The sequence below is a fragment of the Cryptomeria japonica genome, chromosome 3, assembly GCF_030272615.1.
Source record: "Cryptomeria japonica chromosome 3, Sugi_1.0, whole genome shotgun sequence".
In the NCBI taxonomy this organism is placed as follows: Eukaryota; Viridiplantae; Streptophyta; class Pinopsida; order Cupressales; family Cupressaceae; genus Cryptomeria; species Cryptomeria japonica.
Window position 1 is genome coordinate 228,737,664 of NC_081407.1, and position 19,130 is coordinate 228,756,793.

The 19,130-nt window shown below is 38.2% G+C and overlaps 1 protein-coding gene across 2 annotated transcripts in view; it reads right to left on the bottom strand.

Annotated features, from left to right (window-relative positions):
* Positions 1–19,130, bottom strand: part of LOC131075448 (alpha-galactosidase 3) — a 228,714-nt gene that overhangs the window by 189,822 nt on the left and 19,762 nt on the right. For both annotated transcript variants that reach the window (XM_058012296.2, XM_058012297.2), the window contains exons 3-4: positions 18,071–18,127; positions 17,925–17,959 (exon numbers count right to left, since the gene is read on the bottom strand). In XM_058012296.2, coding sequence (XP_057868279.2) covers positions 17,925–17,959; positions 18,071–18,127 — 92 coding nt within the window. The remainder of the gene's footprint in view (positions 1–17,924; positions 17,960–18,070; positions 18,128–19,130) is intronic.

Sequence of the window (19,130 nt, forward strand, 5' to 3'; positions counted from 1 at the left end):
AGCCATCCAGGAAATCAAAGGTTAATTCGATTCCTGTCTTGGATGTAACTTCTTACACCCAAGCCATCCAGGAAATCGAAGGTTAATTCGATTCCTGTCTTGGGTGTAATTTCTTACACCCAAGCCATCCAAGGAAGACTATATGTCAATTCCTTGCCTTGGATGATGCATCTCATCATCCAAGTCCATTAGAGGGGACCGACCAGATCCGTCTCTTCTTGGATGAACTTAGTCAACCAAGCCATATATATGCATATAGATATTCAGTATATACTGCCTACCAGGGATTATCATAATCCCACCATTAGGCTAAGGGAATTTCTTTCCTATAGCCTCCATCATATAATCACATTAATATTACATTTTATAATTCATTACTGTTTTCCATTCCATAATTTACGTCTTCATTTACATATTCTTTAATCTTTCTAATGATCCTAAATATACATACATATTCTACATAGATTCCTATCTTTATTGCTACATTCATATAAGTAATAATTAGAGATATATGTATTCATAAAAATGCATTAATGTATATGTGTGTGTGTGGCACACACATCCACACACATATATACCTTAAGACTTCATCTTTCTAATGATCCTAAATATACATACATATTCTACATAGATTCCTATCTTTATTGCTACATTCATATAAATAATCATTAGAGATATATGTATTCATAAAAATGCATTAATATATATGTGTGTGTGTGGCACACACGTCCACACACATATATACCTTAAGACTTCTTAACCCCTCTTACCTATACGCAGATTGTAGCCTGCGGTTAGAGTTCGCACTGTAGATGTCGCCTGCAGATTGGGAGGCATACCACAAAGAACACAAATGTTACTTCCTGTAACTTGATAACAATTCTGATCTGATCTTATCAATGGTGATGTCACTAGATGCTTTTGATTCCTTCCCTTTATATCTCTCAATTTGAGGGAGAGCTCACACCTCTTCATCATGTATGCCCTTTGGCAAGAGACATACCCTTTCACCATTAGCACCCTTTGAAAGAGTGCAACTCTTCATTATTTCTACCATTTGAAAGGGACACAACCTTTCATAATCAGATCTGCACTTATTATTTAAATCAGATCTGCACTTCTCATTACCAAATTATCCCTCCTCTCAAATGAGGTTTTCTTCTCCCTTTTATATATCATTGTTGAGGGAGTCACAACTTTTCCTTTCATGTCTTTTGACACTTCATTAACTTAATTAATTTTTTATTAATCATATTTAATTATATCATTTTATACTTTAATTTTATTATTATCATTTATTATTAAATTCTATTTCAAAGTGGGGATATTATTATCATTTATTATTAAATTCTATTTCAAAGTGGGGATATTATTATCATTTATTATTAAATTCTATTTCAAAGTGAGGATATTATTATCATTTATTATTAAATTCTATTTCAAAGTGGGGATATTACAGGACCTCTTCGTGTGTATCACTTTCAGTAACAATCAATTATTGATCGAATGGCCGGCCCATTAGTGTTTACCACCTACCGCCATCTTGATCTCCGGAATTCGTACAGCAACGGTGCCAAAATGTTTACTCCCTTAAGTGTCAGTTTGAATTACAGAGTACAGAATGGTGATACACAAATAGCATATATAAAGTAATTAACAAAACATTAAAGAATCACATATGCTAGAATGATATATCTTTTATTGCATTCAGTAAAAGGATGTACAATCAACACTACTGTCAGGGTTCCTTACAATCACATATATAGTGCTTGGCGGTTGGCGGAGGTACCAACTGTTGCAACTGCCAACTACCCCTACGGAACCCCTCATGGCCAATTAATTACATAACAAAGCATAACAAAAGTATTATTCTTATTTCTCACCTAACACCTAGGTTCCCAAGATTGACTACTCTAAGACTTTTGCACCAATTGGTAAGATGAATTCCATTTGACTTGTCCTTGTTGTAGCCCATTGCTGGGAAGTTCATCGGATGGATGTGAAGAGTGTCTTTCTTCATGGTGACCTTCAGGAGGAAATCTAAATGGAGTAGCCACAAGGGTTTTGTTGTGACGTTTTCACACATCGCCCCATTGCGAATTGGGACCCCCACTTTTTGCTTAGCTTTAATGTCCTAGTTAGGTCACGTAGCAGTTAACCTTTGCTTGCGAGAGAGATAGAGAGAGTTTTGTGAGTGTTAGGGTTGACTGGTTGAGGTCATGTTGTCAACATTGCAAAGGTTGTGAAAATTGCTAAAGTTGTTAAGTGTTGTTGAAAGTTGCTAATATCGTCAAATGTTGTCAAGTGGCAAGGGGTGCAAGATGTCATTGGAGGTTGATGTTTGTGCATGCAGTAGTAAGCTTACTTTTAGTTCCATCGGGAACTGCAAGAACATCACCTTGGAGCCATGAGTTGCAAGTCTACACAATGTAAGACTTAGGGGAAATAATTATGGAAATTTGGCTAAGTAAAAGTTAACCCCCTTGATTCATGTATAAGGTTGTGTAGGCCAGAGTCTAAAATGCGCTCAAGGACAAATTTGCGACTTGTGTATCATACCTACCTAGGTGCGCTCAAGCATAAAGTTATTCAACACAACCCTTGAATCCTACCAATGCATGGAGGGATCTCAATTGCGCCTATCAATGTGTGCTATAGTAACTTTCATACAAGTCCCCACTTCAAATGTGCTCATGGGGAATAGGGTAAGGATCAACTTTGTGCAAGCTACACCCTCAAACCTACCAATGATATTTTGAGGTAAAACTGCACTAAGTCAATGAGAATGCAAGACTTCTTCCTAAGTCTGCCATCATATGAAGCCAAACTGTTGTTCACCCCCCTAATTAATGATGATGCAAAATGTTGATAGAGCCTCTAATTTCACCCTTAGATAGTATTGAAAAATTGAAGTTGGCAAAATGTTAAGCTTGCCTAAGTTCGTCATTCAAGCAAAAATTGTAAGGCATTCCTTCAAATCTGCCATGCAAGAGCATCTCTGATTTCCGCCCAAGGTAGGAGGAGGAATATGAAGTTGTTCAAAAATATTAACTCTTATGCACACAAGACCCTCATATGTGCTCCATTTTATGCACATTAGCTAGTGCAAATACCTAACTTGAATGCACCCAGCTTTATCTTGTGCACTTGAGCATCCCAAATGTGCTCAGACTTTGTGCAAGAGGGGCTCTGAGATCCGCTCAGAATTCATGTGAGAATGAAACTTAAAAGGATAGAAGGCATGAACAATCAGACCTTGGAGAATAGAAATCAGACCCTAAAGGTATTAAAATCAGGCCTTGAAGGGATTTAAACTCAGAAGTCAGCCCTAAAATACATTAAAATCAGGCCCTGAGACCTGCTAGCATCAAATTCGCACCTTAGGAGATAGAAATCAAATGTAGATTGTGAGAGGGAAGACCTAATTCGTAGTAAGTACAGGGCAGAGCAATCCAAATCGGTGAAGAATGTGTTTTGAAAGGGGAGCTTTACCCCTATTTGTATCTGCCCTATCCACAAGTTCTCTTGCTTAGCTGACTGGAGGAGGAAAAAACAAGTCAAAATATGCATATAGCCGACCTCCTTGTGCATGCAAAGTCTCAAAACCCACTCCACACATTTCGCAAGCACTTACATGTAATGCGCTCATCCTTGTGCATGAGCATGCTCCAAGCCCACTCATGATAGGAACAAGACCCTAAGTCGGCTGTAAAGGGCAAACTCAAGCAATTTAATATGCTAAATAAAGGTCAAAAAGCCCTAGTCAGCTAAGCAAGGTAAGCTGCAAATAGTGAGAGTGAGGATTGCTATAAAGGAGGACTTAAAATCCATTTCAAACATCAATTTGCCCAAATTAAAGGCGCGGCAGACCTAAGGAGCAGGAGTGAAGCAAACTTTTACCAGAAAATGTCATGCAATTTTTCATCAGCAAGAGATAAATTCAATCAGCATTTAAGGACAGATTGCAGATATTGCCTTGGAGCAAACATATGAAGGCAAATCTAGTGTCATTTGTAGTGCATTTTGGCCACTTTTAAGGGCCTGAGTTATTATGCATTAGTTTTATTTCCATTTCAATCCATGTTATTTGATATTAAAATCTCTTCTTTTTTTTCTTTCAGATTTGAGCTCAGCAATAAAGCCCATGGAGCAAGGAACAAAAGGATATCAAGCACTGATGCAAGGGATCATGAGATCAAGAGGAGAGTGTTTAGGATGATGAACCCTGTTGTGACGTCTTCACACATCACCCCATTGTAAATGTGAACCCCTACTTTTTTGCTTTCTAGAGTAGTTGTCTTAGTTCAGTTGCCTCGCTTAGCAATAGTTTCCTAATTTTAAACTCTTACTTGAGAGATCATGCAGTGCAATTTCTAGGTCGTGTCCAAGCATGAATTCCATGATGAAGGGTCGGGGTAATTCAATAATCCTCGAGAAAATCTGTATCTCAACGAAAATGATAATTGATAGTTAAGGGATGTATGAAAGAGGAAACTGGGAGTATCAATTGCTTTCCTTTGATTTCCGAAAGGAAATTCAAGGATAAAATCTCCATATGAGGGAGTCTGCTTCTCCATCCTTCCGTCCATCCACTTCCATCCTTTTGTCCATCTTCATCCCACATCCTTCACTCCTTCCTTGACCCTCACCCATCCTTCCCCATGGCATCCCTTCCAGCCTCCATCCTCCCACATCCTTCCTTCACCTTCGTCTTCCACTTCACCCTTTCTTCATCTTTCCATCCTTCACCTACCTTTCCTTCATTCATTATACCCCCACTCTCTATCCTCACTTCCAATCATTCCTATCCTCCATCTACCTTTCACATCCCCATCCCTTAACCTCCTTCACTTTCCTACCTTCCTATCCTATTGTAACCCTTCACCTACCACTATCCCTTATACCTCCCAACTTCCATCCTATCCTAACCTACCCTTTCACCCCCCACATCCTTCATCCTTTTACTTCCCTTGGCCTAACCTCTCTACCCACCTACCTATCCCCATCTCCTACCTTCACTCCCAACATATCCTAAACTTCCTTCACTATATCCTTATAACCCCATCCCATCCCGTATTACCCTTATACCTCCCATATCATCCTACCTTTCACTTCCCCTCACTTCCTTCCATCCATATCTTCTAACCTGCTTTCCTTCCTATCCCATCCTAACCCTTCACCTACCACTACCCTTTTATTTCCTACATCTTATCCTAAACTTTCACCTCAATACCCCCTTTACCTTTCACCTACCTAAACCCCCATCCCATCCTACCCTTCTAATACCATCACCAACCCCTTTTATCTCCCAATATCCCATGGCACCCATCCTTATTTCTCCCTTTCACCTTCCACACCCTTCACCCCTTATACCTCCATCCCTTACCGCACCCTTTCCTTACCACATCCTTTACTTTCCATTCCTTATACCTCCCATCTCCCATTTTCTACCCACCACCAACTCCTTATTATCCTTCCCTACATCCCCTGGCATACTTTACTTCACATCCTTCACCCCTTATTCATCGCAGCATATCACTTATATCTCCCTTCCTTACACCTCTTCCCCCATGGCATGTCCTCACCCCATATCCCTTACCTCCTATCCACTGCGGCACCTTCCTTCTAACCACATCCTTCTCTCCCTTCCCATCTCGACACATCCCCTTTCCATATCCCGCACCCCACTCTCCCTCACGGCACATATTCATCACTGACCTTCCTTGTGCCTCCCTCACCACAGCATGTCCTTATACATCCCCTGCCTCCTCTTCGCGGCACATGCTTAGATCCGCCTCCATCTCAAGTCTTTCACCGCACCAAAGTGCCACCATGGCACATGCCTAACTTCAAACCACCCGATAATACATGAAGAAGAAGTTAGCGGTGGCAAGGAGGTATAGAGGGCCCCACTCATAACACGAGGTATTTTATTTAAAAAATGAGACCTTTGAAACCTTGACCCATAGAATCCATGACAAAGGTGAATAGGGAATAATGATGTAAGAGGAGGGTGTAATGTTCCCTTCTCAGTGATGTGCATTCAGTGGTCCATTGGCCTATTCCGGAGACCCGTAGGCTATTTGGAAAGGAGAATTAGGGTTTCCAACTTTTGTGGAGTTCTGCACGAGCTTTTTAGGGTTTATCCGGAGGGAATTCTTCAATTCTGCTTATGGTTTCCTTCTGGGTTTTTCATGAACTTCAGGGTGGCATAACATGCACTTGATACTTTGGTGAAGTATGAACTTACTATTTTTAGTAAGTTGGGGTTTGGTTGTCTGGATGATGCAGTTCTATTGATCCTTCCAAGCTCTTTCTCTGGGTGTGAAGATCATGTTTTTTGGAGCAATATTTCTTGACTTACAATTTTTAGCAAGTGGCTGTGTTGAGCATTTCTATTTTAGCAGTCTCGGATAGGGTCCTGATTCAGCACAGTTCAGTGGTCTTCATCGCACAACTTCATCCTTGATTTTGATGATAATCAGTAATGGAGTTATAAGTTATTGAATTAAATATTATTTCCTTATCCTAAGGTTTAATATTTAATTATTTTATTACTGATTAATGTTATATTGGGTGACTTAGGAAAAGACATTTATATCTAATATCAATGTTATTATTTCCTAAGTTAGGCGTTGAAATTTGAAGAATGCATTAAGTTATTTTTGAGGACTTAGGCAAGTTCGAACTTGTCTAATTATTGGTTAAAATACAACTTGGGCGCCCACCTTGGGAAATGAAATGAAATGTAATTTGGACGCCATGTGATAGTGAAATGAAATGCAATGAGATTTGGGAGAATTTGGGAGTAATTACATTTGAATTTCAGAGGGGAAAATCTATAAATACAGGTGCATGGCCTTTCATTTGATATCTTGAAGAAATTACACCGTTATGCTGCCGGTTTGGCGAATGAAATCTGAGCTTCAAAGTGAGCCTTCCTAGCTAAGTGCAGTTTCGTACTTGCAAGACAGTACCTAGCTGTTTTCCATGATCTTTTAGTGATATTAGGGAGTTTGCTGAAGTGTGGGATTGTTGGTTCTGCTGTAGTTCGAGTTTTGGTGTGTTTCCAGGCTGCTGGGGACGTCATGGTTGAAGCATACTTTTGTTCATAAGTCTCCGCGTGATCTCCCGTTGCTTTTGGGTATCGGCTCCTTGGTTTTCTATCCTAGGCGATGTTATTTGTAAGTTTCCGGCTCGAATCTTTGAGTTTTCAATTTAATTATGCAAATCGAACTTCCCAGCCTAGGCGTCATTCTTAGTGTGGACATTTGGAAGCAAGTTGTGGTGGTTGGTATATGTAGAGGTCATTTTGCTGATTTTACTTGGTCATTTATGATATATTAGCAGTTTGGGAGTTGTTTGGGGATGTTGGTGTGAGTTGTGAGCGAGTTTTATGCATTTTAGTGTGTCTTGGTGTTGCTGGTTGTGCATTTCCAGCTTGCTGTCATAAATTACAGATTTCCAGAAGTTAGCGTTTGGGTGTGCATTTCGAAGTGTGAGTAGATTAGTTGATTTGGGTGTGATTTGGGGTGATTTCGGTGAGTTTGGAGAGAGATATGAGCATTTCATAGTTCCTTGAAGCTACTGGTCTGCGTGTTATTTGTTGAGACATGGACCAGCTAGGACTCGAACCTAGGACCTTCCATATGTTGTTGGAGTGCTCTACCACTGAGCTACTGGCCCCTCTTGGACCAGTCCATCGTCGATCCGAGTGCGTCTTATTTCCAACACCAACACCCCCCCTTAAGCCACACCTCTCGTGTGCTTGGGGCTCCTAGCCTGGACCTGGCTCTGATACCATGTTGAGACATGGACCAGCTAGGACTCGAACCTAGGACCTTCCATATGCTGCTGGAGTGCTCTACCACTAAGCTACTGGCCCCTCTTGGACCAATCCATCATCAGTCCGAGTGTGGCTTATTTCCAACACAAAACACCCCCCCTTAAGCCACACCTCTCGTGTGCTTGGGGCTCCTAGCCTGGACCTGGCTCTGATACCATGTTGAGACATGGACCAACTAGGACTCGAACCTAGGACCTTCCATACGTTGCTGGAGTGCTCTACCACTGAGCTACTAGGCCCTCTTGGACCAGTCCATCGTCAGTCTAGGTGTGTCTTATTTCCAACACCAACATTATTGATCCTAGAATTTCATTATTACATGTTGAAGGATTTTTGGGAGTTAGTAATTGTTTGGAGATATTTATCAGCATTGTGTTGAGACATGGACCAGCTAGGACTCGAACCTAGGACCTTTCATACGCTGTTGGAGTGCTCTACCACTGAGCTGCTAGCCCCTCTTGGACCAGTCCATCGTCGGTCCAGGTGTGGCTTATTTCCAACACCAACACCCCCCCTTAAGCCACACCTCTCGTGTGTTTGGGGCTCCTAGCCTAGACTTGGCTCTGATACCATGTTGAGACATGGACCAGCTAGGACTCGAACCTAGGACCTTCCATACGTTGCTAGAGTGTTCTACCACTGAGCTACTGGCCCCTCTTGGACCAGTCCATCGTCGGTCCGGGTGTGGCTTATTTTCAACACCAACACATTGGACAGCATTACTTCTCTATTATAACTCTCTATTTCTATATTGTAAGGTTAGGTAGTAGTACTACTAACCATTTCTGGATTGTAAGTTTTCCCACTGAAAAGTGGAAGAGGCTGGCTTGCCGCCTATATTTTGATATTTGTTGCTCAGTCCTCCCATTGCATAAGCGGTTGAGTTGAGCTTGTTTGCTGTGTTCAGTCCTCCCGCTGAAATATTGCGGTAGAGTGATTCGTGTTTTGGAGTATTGTTCACTTGGCTGGTTTACCGCCAAGTCTCTTGCTAACCCATTGGTTAAGCGGAAGGGGCTGGCTTGCCGCCCATTATTGTATTCAGCACTTCAGTAGATTATCACTAACGATTCCCTGCTACCGTATCCTCTCACCCTCCTAGTTTGGGCTCTCGGTGATCAGAAAGTGGAAGGGTTACTTTCAGCAGTATTGTGATTATATTTCTCTAACCTTAACGGGTTATTGTGTGTGCTGTAAATCTTATTGCAAAAATTAAAAAAATTAAGGGGAATATTATAGAGGGGCCCGCTTGGAAATCAGTGTTTCATTTCAAATTTTATAAACAAAACAAGTCAGCCTCTCCACACATTGAAAGCGAAATTTTAAGAAAATTAAATAAACAAAACAAGTCGGCTTCTTGCTATCATCTTTTATAAAAGGGAATTGATGATCACTTTGTTTGATCACCACCTCAAGTGATTTTTTTTATCTTCCTTCATAAGCCGTGATCTTCCTTCAAAGTAGCAATTCACTTTCATTGAAAGGCAAATTTATGCCTGATTGTAGCCAATTCGAAATCGGAACTAAAGCGGACTTGATATGAGGATTGATGTAAAGCAAGTTAAGGCATTTTTTTTACTGGTTTCCAGCACAAGGGTGATGTGAACTTCTTCAGGTGGAGCTAATTTGGTGCAGACCTGACTTAGGTCATTAAAATCAGACCTAATACGAATTTATCAGACCTGACCTAGGGTGATTTTAGGGACTTCTTCCTGGGTGAGCTTCTTCTTGAAGTAATTAAACCTGTTTTCACCTGATTTTGATCCACAAATCTGCCAAATTAATCAATTTCCAGCTTAGCATGAAAGGTGTGGTAACCTAACATGGTGTGAATTACTCCAGTATGTCACCTTGTATACCATATTCAGAAATCAGACCTGATGTAAAGTTAAAATTCAATCAAGGAGCATTTCCAGATTTGCATTTTCTGATTTTTCAATGTGATTTCCAGATTGGGAGGGGTTTAAGGAAGAGTGATTTGCTGAAGTATTAGTATTATTCTCATTAATTGCTTAATGTTTTGATTTAAAATCTTTTGTCCTTCAGGTTTGATGCATTAAGAGAACTTCACAAGGGACACCTCAAGGGCATGGGAAGGATTCACTAATACAAGAACATGATCCACACATCCAAGGATGTGGATGAAAGAATCAACAACATGAAGGGAATCACAAAGAAGGAATTCCAAAGGAGTGAAGAAGCAGTTGCGACATCAAGGGTTCATTCCAAGGCAATATCAAGATTCAAGACTAAAAGGAAGTCAATGTATACACCTTGCACCTTCATGAGTTTCAGCACTGAGACATTCAAGAAGATAGTTTCAGAAAAAGTTAATCAAAGTTAGAGGATAAATTTCACCAAAGTCATCATCACATCAAATGCTTGATAATGTTGAGTATCAAGAGATGTTACCTAAAGGCATCAACATCCATTCATGATAATTTGATAAAGTATCAAGTCTACTATGCAAATTGAGGTGGCATCCCAATCACTACTCACCCAATTAGGAAGTTCCACATCAGCATGTCCAAATGCAATGCACCTGACTCATCATATGGAGGCACAAACTTTAAGCTACCTACCCCCATTTTCGGTTGGTTCACATTCAATATTGAACCTAAATGTATTTTTCTCATTGGCCAGAGGGAATTGTTTTAACAAACCCTAATTAGGGTTTCCATTATGTAATCTCGGCCATTGATCGTGACTCAATCCAAGCCATTCATTGTGAAGAGCTATCTATAAAGGCCTCAAACTTTTCATTTGTAAGGATTAATGTTAGAAAAGTGGAAGAATAGATAGATTAGAAGTTAGAAGTTAGAAGTTAGAATAGAGTAGGAGAAGAAGAAATTGTTGCAAAGACTTGTAAATGGATATACTCTTTTCATTAAAGATATGGTGAAATGTGTTATTTCAACAAGCTCCATTGTTTCTACTTCTCATTTGCTTTCATGTTGATTAGATGAATGAAAGGAATTGTGAATGATTAATAGTGAAATTCATTTATCCACACCACTAGTGATTTGTTGATTGTAAGTTTGCCTTGTGTGGTCAACTAGAATTCTTAAATAAGCTTAACTTCAATTGTTATTCACACTTTCATATGCATTACTTTGATGGTATATTTGTTGTTGATAGTGATTTGAACACCACATGATTACCTTAGGAGATCATACTAGCTTTGTGGAGTTGTTCATTGATGGCGAAGCAGAACTTGGTTGAATTTCACCTGATTGATCATTGTCTCTTGCATTCCTAGGATTAGATTAGACTCCCTAAACCTATCTATTTTGCCATTTTATTTTCTAAGCAAGTAGTTAGAATCTAAGTTCTAGCAACATCCAAAAGTTCAACATTACATTATTCAACGTAACTCCCCTTGGATTACCAGCAATCACATCAACCATTGATCATATCCACGAGTCAAGACCTGATAGTAGAAACCTTGGAGTCTTCCAATTGATCACATAGTTTAGCATTTGGGAAGCTTTTGTTTTAAGAGAGGATAGAATACCTTTGGTATTTTATTCTATGTTTGATTGTGCTAAAAAACACATCAACAAACCCCACTACATGAACCAAAGGAGTTCAATGAGAAGATGCATCAAGATCCACGAGTTTAAAGATCCAACATCAAAGGAGTCAGCATTAGGACAAGATCTCAAGTGCCATCTCAAGGTTCAGTCACAAAGCAGGATGGATGTGAAGACAAGGGCAAATCAAGATCAAGGCTAGGACTTCAAAGCATTATGATCACCACATGAAGTTCGCCTTACAAACACCAAGATATCCAATGCCTCACAATGAAAATGAGATAATTTGGTAATTATCTTGAATTTCCTTTGGAAATCCAAGGTTGCAATCAATATAGCAAGGGGAGATAAGTGGGGATTACTTCATATGAGAGGCTTTACATCAAAATGGGCTAAGTGAAGGGAAAACATTCAACAATGGAGATACCCCCTACATCATACACAAGGACGATCAATCATGAACAACATGAAGGAGTTCAAGTCAAGAGTAGGAGAGTCAGAAGAAACCATCATCAAGATGAAGTGCATCTCAAGGAAGATTCCCAATTATGCAGATGAAATTGAGCAAACGTGATCAAGGAGAGATAGTTTCTGAAGACTTAAGCAAAGTTAGAAAATCAGCTTGATAACCAAAGATGATACAATTTGGGAATATGATCTTCGTCACATTGAACAAACTGGATAATGTTGAGTATCGAGAGATATTGCTCAATCACAAACACTTTGTGATGATCTACTTGGGTCAGCTAAGGTGGCATCCTATTCATCATCAACAAGTTAAGTTACTCCACATCAACATGTCTATGTTTATTGAACCCGATTCATCTCATGAAGGAGCTAGTGACACATGGCATTGCATTGGTGTTCATTCAACATACCTAAATTCAATCGTGCACACTCAAAGAAAGACATGTGTCCTAAATAGTGTAATTATTCATTGGTCGAAGTGAATTAGTTGTAAGTAACCCTAATTAGGGTTTTATCATGTAATCTCGACCATTGATCTTGAATCAATTTGAGTCGTTGAATTGTAATGAGACCCCTATATAAGGCTCAAACCTCTCATTTGTAAATAGTTAATAGTTAATAGTTAATAGTTAATAGTCAATAGTTAAGTAGTTAGAGAATAGAAGTAGTTAGCAGCAGTAGAGTACCAGGAAAGGAGATTGTTGCCAAGGCTTGTTGTAATAAACATACTATTTTCATTGAAGTGATGGTGGACTTTGTATGCTATTTCAACTTGATGCATGGTCTCTACTTCTCATAGTTTAGATGTGTCAGATGAATGGAAGATCTTATTGTTGATGAATGGTAAAGCCTAATATTCATGCCACTTGGAGTTTGTTGATTGCAAATTGCAGTGTGTGATTAGACTGAACTTATTTAAAAGCTTAACTTCAATTACTTTATGTTCATTGTTCATGATGTTGGTGTGCATAGGTGATATGAAAATTATTTGCTTATCCCCAGGAGATTGCACCATCTTTGTGTAGTTGTTGCCTCATGGCAAAGCAAGAATTGGTTTGGTTGCACCAAGTCAATACTCATCTCTTACATTCCTAGGATTAGATTAGATTTCTCAACCGTTATCTCCTTTTGTCTTTATTTTCCAAGTGAGTTAGTTAGCTTCGACATTCCAGCCGTGTTCATAAACATAACTCGCTTTGTGATTACCAACATTATCAGATCAAACACATTGATTCTATCCAAAGCATAAAGTCGATTGTTCGCATTGTAAACCTTGGAGTCATCTCATTTGATCATATTATTTAGCATATGAGGTTTATTTGTTCAAGAGAGGATAGAATACCTTGGTATTTTATTTTGTGTTCAAGGTGTCCTAAAAAACACATCAACAAGTTTATTCGAAATCCCTCATTTTTGTGTCAACTTCAAAAGTCTCTATGGCATCAAACGGGCTTCTCAGGCTTGGTATACCATGATGAACTCATTCCCTTTGACAGTTGATTTCACTCAATGATATTTTGATTCAAACGTATACATTCTCCAACAAGATGACACTCACATTTTTGGTTCTCTATGTTGATGACTTGTTGATCACAGGGAGTCATTCATCCACTATCAAGGGAGTAAAAACCCCAAGTATGCACTTGATATGCTCTCCATATTTTGCATGGCTGATTGTAGGCCTGCACTGACTCCATTTTTATCAAGGGTCAAAATTGAGGCTAAGTGCTCTTCACCCTTGATTGATGGCACTTTATGCCAACGTCTTGTTGGGAGTCTCATCTACTTGACTCAGACGAGACCCAACATTTCATATGTTGTGGGCATGGTCTCTCGATTCATGCAGGAGTAAAATGAGTTGCATTGGAAAGCAACTAAGTGGATCCTCCACTACATTCAAGGTACTCACAATTATGGAATTCAATATGTAGCGGGCATGGATATTGACTTGGTGGACCACATAGATTCGAATTGGGCATGTGATTCTCAAGTTCACAAGTCTACTTCTGGGTATTTCTTCTCACTTAGTTCTAATCCAATTTATTGGTTGAGCAAGATGTAGCCTGCAATTGCTCTCTCATCAATAGAGGCTAAGTGTAAAGAGGCAGTTAATGCCACCACGGAGGCTAATTGTCTTCAAAATATTCTCATTGAGTTTAGTATTCTAGTCACAAAACCTACCATCATCTTTTCTGGTAATCAGAGCACTCGATAGATCTCAAAAAATCCAATTCATCACCAAAGGATGAAACACATTGAGATACATATGCACTACATTTGGGAGTTGATTCAGAAAGGCATCATTGATCTTAAGTATTGTTCTACATCGGAGCAAACTGCAGACATCTTCACCAAACCCTTCACTAAAAGCAAGTTCCTTCATTTGCGAGCTTTGCTTGGGGTGCGACATGTATCTACTTTAGGAGGGGCTTCTTAGTCCTTCCTTCTCTCCCTCTCTACTTTTGGGGGGGGGGCCATTTTCTCTCTCTATTTGGGGGGGCTATTCCTCTTGTAGGGGGGCTTCTTCTTTTGGGGGAATATCTATCTACATGTATACCTAACATGACCTCATTTGTTGGGACCCATCTTTACACCCACCTAAGCTACGCTTAGGGAGGGTGTTAGTGTAGGTTTCTTATTTTCCCTATGTTAGGGGGTATTTATTTTTCCTACACACTATTTAAGCTTGCTTAGGTTATTAGGAGTGGTTGATATGAGGACACATGGCAAAATATTTCAGCTACATGTGTCACTCTCTCCCACACATGGGTAGTTGAGTTACGTACCCTCTTTTGGCTTGTTGTGCCACCTCTAATAACCACTATTTTGTCATTACCTAACTAGGTTATGGGGTAGTTGGGTTTCACACCCTCTTTTGGCTTTATGTGCCACCTTTCATAACTCCTTTCATTTCGTTGACCCCTATATAGAAAAATGGAGTTTTGTCTTCACGTAAGGAGGTTGTGCCACATGTTTCAGCATTTACCAAGTAGGTAAAAGCTCGCACCTTTATGGGAATTAGGAGTTAATGCACCTCTTGGATGTATATGCCTTTATTTTGCTATATATACAACACTCTCCTCTTAACTTTATTGGTTCAATGATAACTCGGTGAGAGTATCGAGAGTGTTTTGTAATTTCTCTTTCTTGTCTCTATTTTTTTGTCTTTAAATTCTATTTGCATTCTACTATTTTGATCTTCAATCATCTGTTGAGTGGCGTTGCATGTCATCTACGACCGAAACTAGATCCTAACTCGATTCTCACTTCTCATAGAATCTAACAATTTTTTATATTTAAATTTTTTATGTAGCCTTTATTTGAAATATTGTTTAAAGTCGTTTTACCCAATTTCTTAGGATTGTTCTTCATTATCTTCAAAATATTTTGTAACTTTGTATCTTGGTGTAGGTGAACTGGTAAGGCCAAAGTATTTGAAAGCTCGGTCATCGTGCAAAAGCCAAAAGACTAGAAATTTTGAAACATATATAAGATTAAGAAAAAAAGTTACCTTGTTTCCACAACAAGGTACTTGTTTAAAAGTTAATGTTGGCTCAATCATGAGCTAAAGATTTACCTCTATCTTTGTTTTTGTAATATGCAGCCCTCTTTGCCTTTGTTCTTTTTGGTTTTTTGATTGTGTTATGAGAATGTTTGATAGAGAAGATAAATGCAGGAATATATTGCAACAAATATACTTTATTACAGCAAATACAAATAGAATAACATAATCAGTCATATTTTGAAAGTACATTGCAGAAACAAAACTGAAGATACCCAGATGGGCAATACTGATTACAATCATGAATGTAACATACCCATTTTCTGGTAATGAAAAATAATGGACTGCAACAACAATATCCAGCAATAAAAAAAACCAAAAACCCTAGGCACTTAGCACAATGACTCCCAGCTTGAATGGCATGAAGGCAGACAAATAATGCAGAAAACACCTCCAAGTCCTCAATGACAACACCTCCAACAGCTAATCCCTATCTCCAAGGATCTCACATCCCTCCTAAAGCAAGTACGGCCACCCTAGGAAGGTACGGCCAGGATGAAATGTACAGCCCAGCCAAAGGATATTTCCAGCAGCAATCTCACCCTTCAATCAGCCCTTCTTGACAAAATATGCAATGCTAAATCTCTCAATGTCTGAAATCTGAAATACAAACAAGACCATGTTGCCTATATGAAAATACCAAGAAATTCTCCAAATTATGTCTCTCAATAACGTGGAGAATGTCGCTTGCAAGGGGCTTTGTTCTCACAAACCAAAGAAGAGCAATCTCCTCCAGAAGAAATGACAACATCAAATACCAAACTAGGCATGAGAAATGAGCTCCAAAAAACCGATTTATAGCTCTCCCAAGAAAATCGACCCTCTTCACTTTTTGCTTTTAATTAAATAAACGTAACTCTTTAATCTTCAAATGTAGCATCCAAATATAAAAAGGTTTGATTCATTTAAAATAAATCATCTTTCACTTATTACTGGCCCCTATAGTCCCTTTATTAAATAAATTAAAATAAAGATAAAGTTAAATCTTTAATTTAACTTTATAAATTTAATAACTTTCATTATTTTATTTAAAACCACTGGACTACATAGAATACTGAGATAATCATCAAAACTAAATCCACCGACGATACTAAAAATAGTAACCTTGCCAGCTGGCTAAATCAGTGCTCGAAACTGACTTACTAGCAATAGTAAGTAATGGAAGACTAACCCAAAATCACTCCAAAAAAGGGCATTATGCTCATAATAACAGTGGGGGCTCAACTAAACATCAAATACTCCAAACTAATTGGGCAAACTGCCTCCAAAGTTCCCTAATCCTAACTCATTAGCCTATGGAAACCAAACTGAATAAGCTAACAGTCCACCAACTCAACTAGTTAGGAAGAGGACATTACAGTTTTGCAAAATAATCTTGTACCTATGAGGAAAGAATCTACGTTCATAGTGTAATGTAGCTTGTTGGGACACTATAATCTTCAAAATTGATTTCATGTCTTTGTTTTAAACTATTTTATAGGCATTTTTATCATAGTGGATATCCACTGAACACAGCATTGTATTAATAGCAGCCAAACACAAAGATGGATAGGCAAATGATTATATCTAGTATTTTGGGGGTTAAATGGTCATTCTTTAACCCTCTCACTACTATATTACATGCATGAACAAAATCGATGGAAGAACTGAATAGATTCACAAATGACAGTGCCCTTCCAAAGATAGTTTGACAGTAAAAGTATCAATCATCACCAATTTATCAATAATTTTCTCCGTGGTGCCCTTTCAAAGACATTTCATTTTTTATAGTTTTGGCACATGTACTTCAAAAAGTTCAATGTGATTTTTATTCTTATTTTTCTATTCCAAATGTCTTACATTAAATGTATTTCATGATGTTTTGAATCATACACATCCCATGCTTCTACAAACATGGCTACTATAAGTGTATCCTAGTAGAGACCCATACATATATCCTTCATGCAATTTTTCTAGGATCTCAATATGTTTGATCACATGGGGGAGAAGAAAAAAAATAAACAAATCCAAATGAAGCTTCCCAAATAGAAACACTTTAATTGAAAATACATCTTAGCATCTATTATGTATGCAATAGTGAGCTACCTACTAAGCAATATGATTTCATTTACTCTGCCTAACTACTTTATTTGATTGGTAGAGGCACATCAATCAAACTATGGTGTTTTAAATACTATTTCATAGCCATTTGTCATAAAATTCTGCAAGCAGTAATTGAAATGGCCTGCCAACTATTCCATGTGAGCTCAACACTTGAGTCATATTCTGAGCAATAATGGACAGTTTGTTAGCAGATGAGCATGCTTTAGTATTTAAAGCTAAAGTTCTACCTGTGGCCAGTACCCAATAACTTTCAGTGTAGAGTATTTCAGAATGAAAGAAGATTCTTTCAATTTGTACTATATTTCAGGAAAACAAGAAATAATTTTAGAACATAGATCTACATAATAGCAAATATTTTCTGCAGGTTTTCAAACTGCTTCAGTTTGATTACACAGTGCTTCAAAAATATCCAAACCTTTGAATTGCGTATTATTGATGACCAACAATCATCTGTATAAACATTTGAAAACAAGATTAGAGTGTATTATTTTCCCATACATTGAAATAATAATGAGAAAGCTTTTGCAGCAGACAGAAAAATTATTTGCAAATAGGTCTTACCAATATTAACATATACATAGCCAAGATCAGCCAAGCCGGTAGAGACAAGTGCATCAGCTGCAAATACAACATCCTAGTTAAAAACCAAGTAAAGCAAGTATTAATAATTCTTTACTACGTGAAAGCTTTCACGGACGTTTTCAATGCCCATTTGTTTTTTAGTTATCCCGAGATGAACTCCATGAAAAGTCTTTACACTAACGAAAAACTTTCATTGTTCCTCATTTGGTCTAGCCTGTTCTAAATTAAAGGTTTTTGTCTGCAAGTAGGTCCCCTTGTCTTGTAACCACTATCAATATAAACAAGGAAATTATAATTTGTGAAATGACTACTCATGGATTTCATCTTGAGATTAATAAAAATGAGGTCGATACTAGTAAAAATTAGAATAAGAATCATTCTTCTCAAAGACAGTGTTAAGTATTCAGAGACTTTCCGAAAATAGTGCCTCGCTCTTGAATTTAGAAGAAACAAATATGTTATCATATATTTAGATGACTTCTCATTAAGGTCATTTCCAGTGACTAATAGGTAGGAACACATCATTTTTGTTATGTACCTGGTGGTATGATATGATATTCATTCTAGTAAACAAAAGTGAGTGCATATGCTTTGTAAGTCATCCCATTTGTTAATTAGAATACAAGTATTTGTCCCACATGCATGGGATAGTAGCAGTTGCATTTAGCAAGATTCTTTATATTGTAATGACTTCCCAAGGGTAAAGCATCTTGGATATTGTAATTGGAGTTTATGCTCTATTGAGAGGACTCTCCCCCTCAAAGTGGCTACTGTATGGTGTTGCACAACCTCAAGGATCTATTCTACTGTGAATACGGTGGTCTATGATTTGGAGTACTTCCATTATTGATACTAGGTTATTATCAGTTTTCTCACTATTAAATGAAAAAAGATGCATCCTAATTCAGACAATTTGCTGCTTTACATTACATTAATAATCAAAATTTCTTATACATGAGGGCTGCCAAATTTAATTATTTTCTGAAGGTAATAACCCAATTAAGAAGTTAATCTAATTACTTTCAGATAATGATGGTTA